The sequence below is a fragment of the Taudactylus pleione genome, unplaced genomic scaffold (assembly GCF_031769625.1).
Source record: "Taudactylus pleione unplaced genomic scaffold, aTauple2 ptg000139l, whole genome shotgun sequence".
Taxonomy (NCBI): Eukaryota; Metazoa; Chordata; class Amphibia; order Anura; family Myobatrachidae; genus Taudactylus; species Taudactylus pleione.
Window position 1 is genome coordinate 1,262,752 of NW_028284541.1, and position 12,559 is coordinate 1,275,310.

A 12,559-nucleotide genomic window follows, 5' to 3' on the forward strand; every position below is an offset into this window, starting at 1 on the left:
CGGGGAAGTAGAACGCAGCTTTTTTCAAGTAAAGCTGCCAGTTGTTGCTCCACCATGGCTGTGATTGGCTGGGAGGGTGGAGCTCCTGTCTGCTAAGGTAAGTAGTAATAAGTAGTAATGGCAGTGGAGGGGCGGCTTCCAAGGGGGAATGTCGTCAGACGCACTCACTGCTGGTTAGGCTTGAATGAATGCAGGTCCTATTCTGGAAGGTATGACTGGCTCTGTTTGGGATTGCTGAACCTTGGTGCACACACTGGTCTTCAGCAGCTGCAAATTACTAGCCATAGCCTGGTCCAGACTGATCAACAAGCTACACTTTTATTATTAGCCTTTATAAGACACCACAGAGGTTCCGCAGCGCCTTACACAGTACATAAATGAGCACACAAGAAAAACAGTTAATAGTAATTAGGGGTGAGCGGGTTCGGATTTCTGAAATCCGAGCCCCCCCGATCCGAGTCAGGCTCGACTTTTCCCGCCTGACTCTGACCTGAAATCGAGGCAAAACTTCATCATCCCGCCTTCCGAGTCTCGCGGGTTTTGGATCCTATATAAGGTACCCGCGTCGGCGCCATTTTCTCACTCGGCTGTGGACAGTGAAGAGGGAGGGTGGGAGTTAGGGCTGGCTGGGCTGTGTAGTGTAGTGTATTGCTGCTGTTGTCCACTACTTCAAAGTCCATAGGGGCTGGCTGTGTTGTGCTGTGCTGCTGTTGTTAATAGGGGCTGTGTCCACTACTTCAAAGTCCATAGGGGCTGGCTGGACTGTGTTGTGCAGTCAGTTCTCCATAGGGGCTGTGTCCACTCCAAAGTCCTGTGCAGTGTCCCAGTCCTAAAGGGGTGCTGTAGTGTTGTCCAGGGGGTGCTCTGTCCATCAGGGGTGCTCCCCCCAAGTGCTAAAAAAATAATATATTTTCTGTGTTTGTGAATTGTGTGCACAGTAGCCGCACGTGCATCAACAAAGTAGTGCCAAGCGTGCGCCTGTGTCATAAGTAAAGGGCCGGCTGGCTTGACCGTTAAAGGGTGCTGTAACCCTCAAAGTACACTCCAAACCAAAAAAATATATATTTTCTGTGTTTGTGAATTGTGTGCGCAGTAGCCGCATGTGTATCAACAAAGGAGCAGCGCCAAGCGTGCGCCTGTGTCCCATAAGTAAAGAGCCGGCTGGCTCATTTCTTAAAGGCTGGTGTAACCCACAAAGTGCACTACTCTCCAGCAAAAATAAAAAAATATTTTCTGTGTTTAGCCGCACGTATATATCAAATCGATATAACATAAATGGAGGACCAAACTTTCTCCGATAAAAATAAAATAGAGAAAGATCAAGAACCACTTCCTCCTAGTGCTGAAGCTGCTGCCACTAGTCATGACATAGACGATAACATGCCATCAACGTCGTCTGCCAAGGGCGATGCCCAATGTCATAATAGAGGGCACATACAATCCCAAATGACAAAGTTCAGGAAAATGACCTTGAAAAAAACATTTAAATCAGCTGAAGAGAAACGTAAACTTGCCAATATGCCATTTAAGACACGGAGTGGCAAGGAACGGCTAAGGTCGATCCCTAGTATGTTCATGACTAGTGGTTCAGCTTCACATGACGATGGAAGCCCTCCTCCCACTAAAAAAATCAAGAGTTAAGCTGGCAAAAGCACAGCGAAGAACTGTGCTTTCTAAGAAGATATCACAAATCCCCAAGGAGAGTCCAAGTGTGGTGGTGGTTGCGATGCCTGACCTTCCCAGCACTGGACGGGAAGAGGTGGCTCTTTCCACCATTTGCACGCCCCCTGCAAGTGCTGAAAGGAGCACCCACAGTCCACTTGCTGATATGCAAATTGAAGATGTCACTGTTGAAGTACAACAGGATGAGGATACTGGTGTAGCTGGCGCTGAGGAGGAAGTTGGCGAGGAGGATTCTGATGGTTATGTGGTTTGTTTAAATCAGGCTCCGGGGGAGACAGTTGTTGTCCGTGGGATGAAAAAGCCCATCACGGTCATGCCTGGGCAGAAGACCAAACATTCCACCTCTTTGGTCTGGCAATATTTCTATCCAAATCCGGACAACAACTGTCTTGCCATATGTACCTTATGTAAAGGTGGAATAAGTAGGGGTAGGGACGTTAACCACCTAGGAACATCCTCCCTTATATGGCACCTGCAGCGCGTTCATAATAAGTTACTGTCAAGTTCAGAAACTTTGGCTAAGACCGTAAGCAGTCCAGGGACACCTAAATCCCGTTGTCCTGTTGTATCCAAGCGCCTGCAAACCACACCGTCAACTCCCTCCTCGTCAATTTCCTCCTTAGTCAGGACTGGAAGTAGTCCTGCAGGCCATGTCACTGGCATGACTGACTCTCCTATCCCAGATTCCTCCGGAGGATCCTGCATTGCTACGCCTACTGCTGCCGCTGCTGCTGCTGCTGGGAGTCGTTCATCATCCCAGAGAGGAAGTAGGAACACCACTACTTTTACTAAACAATTGACCCTCCAACAGTCCTTAGCGAGGAGGATGAAGTACGACAGCAGTCATCCTGAAGCAAAACGTATAACTGAGGCCTTGACTGCTATGTTGGTGTTAGACGTGCGTCCGGTATCCGCCATTAGTGCAGTGGGATTTAGACAATTGCTGGAGGTAGTGTGTCCCCGGTTCCAAATCCCGTCTAAATTCCACTTCACTAGGCAGGCGATACCGAGACTGTACAGAAACGTCAGAAAAAGTGTCCTCAGTGTCCTGAAAAATGCGGTTGTACCCAATGTCCACTTAACCACGGACATGTGGACAAGTGGAACAGGGCAGACTAAGGACTATATGACTGTGACAGCCCACTGGGTAGATGTATCACCTTACGCAGCAACAGCAGCAGCGTCACCAGTCGCAGCATCTCAGAAACGCCAGCTCGTTCCAAGGCAGGCTATGCTGTGTATCACCGGTTTCAGTAAGAGGCACACCGCCGACAACCTCTTAGAGAAACTGAGGGAAATCATCGCCCAGTGGCTTACCCCACTTAGACTCTCCTGGGGATTTGTGATATCTGACAACGCCACCAATATTGTGCGGGCATTACATCTGGGCAAATTCCAGCACGTCCCATGTTTTGCTCACACAATAAACTTGGTGGTGCAGAATTTTCTGAAAAGCGACAGGGGCGTGCAGGAGACGCTTTGGGTGGCCCGAAAAATTTCTGGCCACTTTCGCCATTCAGCGACTGCGTGCCGAAGACTGGAGCGCCAGCAAACACTCTTGAACCTGCCCCGCCATCACCTGAAGCAAGAGGTTGTGACGCGGTGGAACTCAACCCTCTATATGCTTCAGAGGATGGATGAGCAGCAAAAGGCCAATCAAGCCTATACATCCACCTATGACATAGGCAAAGGAGGGGGTATGCACCTGACTCAAGCGCAGTGGAGAATGATTTCCGTGTTGTGCAAGGTTCTCCAGCCCTTCGAACTTGCCACACGTGAAGTCAGTTCAGACACTGCCAGCTTGAGTCAGGTCATTCCCCTCATCAGGCTTTTGCAGAAGCAGCTGCAGAAAGTGAAGGAGGAGCTAAGACGGAGCGATTCCGCTCGGCATGTGGGACTTGTGGATGAAGCCCTTCATTCGCTTTGCCAGGATTCCAGGGTGGTCAATCTGTTGAAATCAGACCACTACATGTTGGCCACCGTGCTCGATCCTAGGTTTAAAGCCTATGTGGTGTCTCTCTTTCCGGCCGACACAAGCCTGCAGAGGTGCAAAGACCTGCTGGTGAATACACTGTCAGCTGAAGCGGAACGTGACACGTCAACAGCTCCTTCTTCATTTTCTCCCGCAACTGGGGCTGCCAGGAAAAAACTTAGGTATCCTAAGCAACCCGCTGGCGGTGATGCAGGGCAGGCAGGACCAAGTTTGGACATCTGGTCCGGACTGAAGGACCTGGCAACAATTTCTGACATGTCTACTGTCACTGCATATGATACTGTCACCATTGACAGAATGGTGGAGGATTACATCGGTGACAGCATCCAAGTAGGCATGTCAGACAGCCCATACCTGTACTGGCAGGAAAAAAAGGCAATTTGGAGGCCCCTGTACAAACTGGCTCTATTTTACCTGAGTTGCCCCCACTCCAGTGTGTACTCCGAAAGAGTGTTTAGTGCAGCCGGGAACCTTGTCAGCGAAAGGCGTAGGAGGTTGCTTCCACAGAATGTGGAGAAGATGATGTTCATCAAAATGAATTATCAGCTCTTCCAGGGAGACCAGCCTCCAGAACGTACAGAGGGACCTGTGGTGGTGGATTCAAGTGGGGACGAGTTAATACTTTGTGAGGATGAGGATGTACACACTGAAGAGGGTGAGGAATCGGTGGATGAGGAGGATGAGGATGACATCTTGCCTCCGTAGAGCTAGTTTGTGCAGGGACTGATTAATTGCCAGCTTGTTTTGTGGGGGCCCAAACGAACCAATCATTTCAGCCACAGTTGTGTGGCAGACCCTGGCGCTGAAATTGGTTTGTTAAAGTGTGCATGTCCTGTTTATACAACATAAGGGTGGGTGGGAGGGCCCAAGGACAATTCCATCTTGCACCTCTTTTTTTTCTTTGCGTTATGTACAGTTTGGGGCCTAGTTTTTCAAACTGCCATCCTGTCTGCCACTGTAGTATCACGCCTAGATGGGTCACGTGTTTGTGCCGCCCACTCGTGTCGCTTAGCATAGTCATCCAGCTACCTCGGTGCAACCTTTTGGACATAAAAACACTATTGTGAGGTGTTCAGAATAGACTGGAAATGAGTGGAAATTAAGGTTATTGAGGTTAATAATAGCATAGGAGCAGAAAAACCTACAAATTCTGTGATTTTAGCTGTTTTTATGCTTTTTTTCAAAAAAATACAGATCCAAAACACAAAACCCAGAACCCAAAACACAGAAGGGTGGTTTTGGCAAAACCAATCCAGATCCAAAACACGAAGAAAGATCCAAAACACAAAACACGAAAAGTGGCCGGTGCACACCCCTAATAGTAATACAAAACAATGCAGGACAAGGTCATGGTGTATACACATAGCTGCAGACAAACAGGGGTGACACAGATGGGGTAAATAGTGAGGAAGGAGCATGGAGCAGTGGGTCAGGATATAAGCTGCGGAATGTGTGTGTATAAGATGACCTGATGTTATGTCAAAATTAAGTCCTTAATTCATCTATCTCTATGACAGAAAATAGATTTTATGTGTTATTTACATGACAGATGTACAAAATAAAGTTGTAACACTAATTTTTGTGTGTTGCATTTTAGCATCTAAATACATCCTGATAAAAATGCAGCTCCTGCCATTCTAATACAGTAGTGACTACTTTAGTCCCATCTGCTGGGTGCTATGCCATGCTCCTGTGAGTGGGTGCATCTCACATGCTAGACCCACCCACAAACTGGTGCAGCCATGCCCAATATACTATGGTCCTACAGGATATTGCTGTTGCTTTTATGACAACAGTTACAATCCGTTTGCATCTGTGACCAGGATCCAGAGACATTGTCACAAACAGACCTCAGCGGAAAGCTGCAGAACACCGGTATCGGGATAACTGCTCACAGATCCCTTAATCCCAGATAGGAAATGCAGTCACTAGCAGAAGACCTACATTCATTCAAGCCTCATTAGCGTCAAGTTGGTTCTGTGCACACTGTCCATACTGATGTGAGTGCCAATTTTTCCTCTTACCCCTTATCTCATGTTTAGAAGATTTGACCAGTGTTTCCCAAACTCTGTCTTCAAGGCTCCTTAATAGTCCAGGCTTTAAGGATATCCAGGCATATGCACAGGTGATTTCATTAGTACCTCAGTCAGTTTAATCTAACAATCTGTGTTCTAACAGGGATATCCTTAAAACCTGGACTGTTAGGGTACCTTAAGGACTGAGGTTTCTGAAACCCTGGTTTAGGCTGTGGATTATGGTCTCCGATTCAGTAGTGCTGCTGTTAGCCCAGAGCCGTAACTAGACAGTTTGGTGCCCTGTGCCAGAAAGAGCATTAGTGCCCCCCCCCATTTTTCAAAGGGACATAACGCACCCAAAATAGAGAAATGGCCTTATGGGGAAAGGCCAGGGAAGAGATAGGGGAGTCCAGGAGATGTTGGGGATGAAATAATAGGAACCTACAAGTGAGAATGATAAACAGAAAATTGACAGGCCCAAACAGTGCCCCCTGACCTGTGGTGCCCTGTGCGATGGCACCGGCCGCACTACCCTAGCTACGGCCCTGTGTTAGCCTATAGTAGCCTATGGACTACTATAGCTTAGATTTTTTTTTTTTTTTTTTTTGGAGGTGGATCCTCCAGATCCCTCTCCTTCAGCCTTCGATGACTCATGCTGCAGTCGACTGTTGCGCATTAGCCACAAGTGTCCTGTACATGGAAGCAAAATGATAGCGTAAGCTAGCACTCTTCTTCCTGCTCTTATCGGGGCCGGTCTCCTGGCAAGGACATAATGCTAAATTCAGGTAAAAAAATGATTCATCCACATCAAAAATGTGGCTTGTGATAAATAAGGCCCTTAAGCTCTTGTTCCTTTTATTGTTAACTCTTCTTGCTCCTTTGTGCATAATGACGTGGTAAGCAGCCAAACGTTAGGCTCCCCACACTGCGTAACAGGCGCTCAGTAACGCTGCTTGTCTAAAATCCGTATGTTCCATTTACAGCTTGGTCAATATTATTATTATTTTTTTTTTTCCCATCTATATATTACATCATTCTCTTTGTTATTCATCTACTTAGCATGATTGTGATCTAAATATAGCATTATGTAATGATCACTAACAACAAGGTGTATCACATCGTCTTACAAAAGCCGGACAGCTACAGGTTGCCCGTCTTCATATATTCCCTTATAACCAAGCCTTATAATGTGTCTGGTTTATAGTTCGGAAAGGAGCAGTGAAGTTGGAAGAAGGCTGTATTATCGATTCCTTACTGGCGGATATCAAGAAAGGTTTCCAGCTACGTAAGACTGCAAAAACTAAGGTGGATGCCGATGGAGCTCAAAGGAACTCAAGGAGTGATCTAAATGGTAAAGTTACTTCCGATCAGGCTCGGCGGTCAGCTTGGCAGTGAAGAGACTAACTGCTTTACCCGAACATTTCCCGAGCTGTTTGCTCTCAGAGTTGTTACTAATTATTATGTCAATTTTGCTTTGAAAAGTGGCTTTGCCCCAAAATTTCCCTGGACTGTGCTTTACAACCTGCATGCGCATACGTTACTAAGTGTTTTCCGCTTCGCTGTTTTATATATGCTAACACGGTAAATAATGCAATGTGCATGTGCATGATGCATGAATTTAACTGCTTGAAATTAGACTTTTTTTTTTTTTTAATTGATGAAGATCATGTTCAGATGAGAAGCACTTTATTTTCAAAATGAAATATAGATTTTCTGTTGTCAAATTGCAGCAACCCAACCATAATTTGCTTCCATTATAACCCTATATAATCTAGAACACCATACACTATCTATACATGGAATTCCCTATTTATTTGATTAACCATACAAACATCTGCTCAGCGAAGTTAATGAGAAGCCAAATTTCCTATTGTTCCTGAAATGGTTCAATATACTGTATATATACTGGGAGGGGGACAAAATATCACATTCTAGGAGTATGAGACTTCTTGGGTAACGTTGTAACAGTGATAAATAAGGTCTGTAAGAGAAATAGCTGGACAGAAAGAAAAAGTTGGTTAAAAAATACATGTTTTCGGTAGGAAGAGAAGGGACTTTTTTTTCGGTGTACTAATTTAATCCAAATGTAAAATGAACAGACAAAATACTACTGATATGTATATAGTATAACAAATGAAATTAAACTAAGGTGTTTTGTAGTAGTTGGGTATTAACCCTTTAAAGTAGCCATCATGAATACAAAAATTGTGGCACTTTTACTGAAAACTGTTGCATTATCATAAAATAATATTGGAAGTCACATTATTCCTAGAACTGTTGTTTTTGTCATTTATAGTTTAATTTATTGGAAACCCGAATAGATACAAGCCTAGGAATAAAATCACTTTTGCTATTTGGCCAGTCCTGATCAGTTATTTTTTCTTTAATTTGCTGTAACAAGTTTTAATGCAATATTTTGTATTGATATGATCTGGGTAGAAGGATTTTTGTTTTTCTTTTACACAATAACTTTCTGCTTTCTAAATTATCTTCCATAACTCATGCATGCCTATCGCAAATTAGATGCTTATGCACTGGAACCCCACTTTTAGATTTGTTCTGCGATTGTGTTGCTTGTGATGCAATCCACTAAAAGAATTGTCTGGTGTTATCTTATAAAGGCAAACCTGTGCAATCCAAGGATGAAGACTCCAAAAAGTTGGTTAATTTAAATGACCCATCCACCTCTAACGTTGAAGGTAGCTCCAAATCTTCTCCTGCTGTCGATTCCATTAAAGTCAAAACTGACCTGCCCCAAAGTAAACTAGCAGATGTGGGTTCATCTATACCTTCATGTCACACCGACCAAACTGCAAAAAGTTGCGATGAAAAACAGCTTCATACAACGACTAGTGACGAAAATTCTACCACTTGTGTCCCCAACAGTAACACTGTAGGTAGTGCACAAAGGGACATGCCTAGTAGTTCTGTCTCCCCAACGAATATAAGTCTTACTGTCTGCAAAGATGATACATTGTTGTTTTCTCAAGACTTTACACTAAGTGATGCTGTGGTGCCCCAGAATCACACCTGTGGATTAGACCAATCTCTGCCGGATGAAGTAGACGCCAGAAACAAAAATACTCTGGATGAAGAAAAAAATATATCTGTTACAGAGCTTCCACACGATCTGAACAGAGGGACAGCTGACTCTTCAGGGAATCTAGCGCAAGAAATATCATTGGCTGATGGCTCATCATTAGATTTGGACAATGGAGTAGTAGGAAAATCATTGGTGGTTGATGTTTTAGCTCAGGATAAAATACAGAATCAAACTTCCTTAGCAGCTCAGACAGAGGTTCTTGCCGAATCCCGGCCAGTCCAGGACAATGGGTGCACTGACGTATCCCCGCCAGTCCAGGACAATGGGTGCACTGACGTTTGCCCACCTGTCCAGGACCATGGGTGCACTGACGTTTGCCCACCTGTCCAGGACAATGGGTGCACTGACGTTTGCCCACCTGTCCAGGACAATGGGTGCACTGGCCTGCCCCCAGCAGTCCAGGACAATGGGAGCACTGACATTTCCCCACCAGTCCAAGACAATGCATGCACGGTTTTCCCTACAGCTCAAACCAATGAGCCAGTGGAAGTTTCCATGCTTTCTCAAGACAATGCATCACCTGAAGTCACCCCAGAAATGAAGACAAATGTGTTAGGTGATGACTCTCTAACTAAATATTCAGAGAGCGAAACCCATTTACAAACCCCTGATGATTCCAAGGTCCGAAGAGGATCATCGAAAAACAAAAAGAAAAAAAAGAACAGCAAAAGTGGAGAAGGTAATTAACTCTATTTTTTTTCTTTTCACGTACATTTTAAATTTATATTTTATTTATATTTGTGGCTCATCTATAACACATCACTTTAAACTATCTGAATGCAGAATAAATATGTATTCTGCCAAGGTTTAATGCCAGTAGCTGTCTCTTAACAAAAAAAATCTTAACTTAGAATAGTTGTAAATGGTCTTTTTAATGTTTTGGCATTGAATTAATCGGTCTCTTTACAGAAAGTTTTAAAAAATTTTTGTGAAATTTATAAAACTCATTCAGATGCTTTGCAACATTTGTACAGCATTATTACGGTTTATTTCTGCATATCCTCGATGCTCATCTGGGTTTATCAGATAATTCAGGCATAAGGGTAAAAAAAAAATAAAGATGTAAACATTCTGCAGTCTAAAACCGGGCCGCAGGTAGGGCTCAGTGGGCAGCACGGTTGCTTCTGGCTACCAGGGTGCCTGGAACGGCACCCTGCAGCCAGTATCGCTGTGGCAGTGTCTCCTGTAGTGCCCTTCAAGACTCTCCGGGCATTCCTGCACTTCCGGGTGCTTGTGGCCCTAGGCACAATGTCTGCATAGGGCACTGTTCAGTACTGTTACGGCCATGGTGTAAAATAATACTCACAATTTTTAAATACCACTGTTTTATTTAGTTATCCAAGTCCTTTAGTAGGTATCACCACGACTTAGAACTCTGCCATTAAGGATAATTTTCTATTACTTGCAGATGTGATAATTCCTAGTGTTACACAGTTCCCTAAACTGACATACGCTGGCCAAACTCTGAACGATAATCATTCAGCACAGCTGATGAAATGTACAAAGAGAATATGTCTGCGCTCATGTTCACAAAGACAATGTTAAAAATTGTTATTAAATATCAATTTCTTACACATATATCTAGAACTGCAGTTCCTATAAGCATTTCAATTCAGCAACTTGTTTACATATAATACCCAGATAATATCTGTATAATTGACCATATGGCAATATAGAAATAATTTCACATAAAAATTAGATAGCTATAAAACACAATTGGACAAACAGGTATTAAATTAATATCCCACCAATTGATGGGGAAAGACAAGCAGCAATAGTCTAAAATAATGTGATATTAACAATATCCCCAGGGTTGACTGAAAGGGATTCCCAATTAATCTCCTGATGGAGAATGGAAACAAATGGCCAAGTGTAGATATTCCAATGTCATTTGGATCCGCGGTGCCCGTTGAATTCAGGGGACACTGTAAAGTACATGTGAATGTAAATGATGGTTATCAACCGCTCACCATCAGCTCACACAGCCCAAGGGGTCCATCTGCTCCGGTAGGTCACTGACTCCCGATAATGCAGACACGCTGGATGCTGCACTGAGGGATGTGTACTGACCGCAGTGATGTCTGGCCGTGGGCGCAATGTTCCCAGGAGGTCCGTCTGCTCCGGCAGGCTCCTGACTCCCGCTTGTTGATTGCAAGGGCTAGTAACTGTTGACCAGCTGATAGCGGCTGAAAGGGAGTCCGTCTGCTCCGGCAGGCTCCAGACCCGCGCTGATATAATCGCAGTGGATGGTTACTGCTGACAGCTGAAAGCGGCTGAAAGGTGGTTGTTGATGCGGTCTCTAATTGCAAACAGGAACAGAAGGAGTCCTATCTTATTCCCTTGATGCGTTTCTCCCCTCTCACAGGGGTTTTATCAAAAGGCTGAAGAAACCATTGTATCCAAAAGTTCCTTTTTAAATTAGATCATAGCCAATCCCCACTTCAATAAATCACCATTATTCATTTAAATGCTAATTGCATGCCATTAACTCCTTCTTTGAAGTTTATAATACATCTCAACATTTCTCAATATTAAACACTTACAATTTTTAAAAAACATATAATGCAAATACTCTTTGGTTGTAACTCTTGCTGGGTGAACATAAAAAAATTCTAAAAATATCAAACATATTAGATCATCCACTATATATTCCTTTAATTAATTCCAAACCTACATATGTACTTATATCAGTAATGCACCTTCTATTCAATGAACTTGATATAATCGCGGTATTGATAATACTACTATTAGAAAAACCACAACTATGACATAGTAACTGGATGCCTAAGAAAATATAATGCAAAAACATATAATAATAAATTAAAAATATCAAAAATGTGTGCATATATATATATATATATATATATATATATATATATACACATACATATATACACACACTAATCAAAAAATCTGAAATATGAATATAAAAACCTATATAAATGAATACTACACAAAAAGACCCCGCAATATGGGACATCTCATCCATAGGGTTCCTATGGATCGAAAGCACATGGATAGGTCCCCTACTGCACATGAATAATATTGAATGAAGATAAGAATAAAAATATATACATAAACAGAAATAAATAAAAAAATAAAAAATCTAATTCAACCATTTCGTTGAGCCCCTCTGGGTATAATGTCCGTATTGTATGTATCCAATAAGCCTCAAGGATGCAAAGTTTACGATATCTGTCCCCCCCCCTCTAGAAGTGGGGGGGATAGATTCAATACCTACAAGTCTCAGACCTTCAGGATTCCCTGAGTGTTCTAACCGAAAATGTCTTGAGACACTATGTGTATCTACCATTAAGTATATTCCTCCTGTTTTCTAAAAACCTCGTTTTTAAACATCTCGTGGGGCGTCCTATATATTGCAAGAGGCATGGACACTGTAACAAATATATAACATAAACACTATTGCAATTAATAAAAGACTTAATGGAGTGCTTGACAAGAGAATCCTTAGAGGAAATAGATAGAGTTTTATTCTGAATATAACCACATGTTATACACCGTGATTGGGAACATTTAAAACAACCAACAATTTTGGGTATTTGGGTATCAATTGGTGGGATATTAATTTAATACCTGTTTGTCCAATTGTGTTTTATAGCTAGCTAATTTTTATGTGAAATTATTTCTATATTGCCATATGGTTAATTATACAGATATTATCTGGGTATTATATGTAAACAAGTTGCTGAATTGAAATGCTTATAGGAACTGCAGTTCTAGATATATGTGTAATAAATTGATATT

At 42.9% G+C, this 12,559-nt stretch overlaps 1 protein-coding gene across 6 annotated transcripts in view; it reads left to right on the forward strand.

Moving 5' to 3' along the window:
• The window catches only part of INF2 (inverted formin 2), a 104,761-nt gene that overhangs the window by 79,703 nt on the left and 12,499 nt on the right, over positions 1-12,559 (forward strand). For all 6 annotated transcript variants that reach the window (XM_088473688.1, XM_088473689.1, XM_088473690.1 and 3 more), the window contains 2 exons: positions 6,896-7,042; positions 8,313-9,473. In XM_088473688.1, coding sequence (XP_088329814.1) covers positions 6,896-7,042; positions 8,313-9,473 — 1,308 coding nt within the window. The remainder of the gene's footprint in view (positions 1-6,895; positions 7,043-8,312; positions 9,474-12,559) is intronic.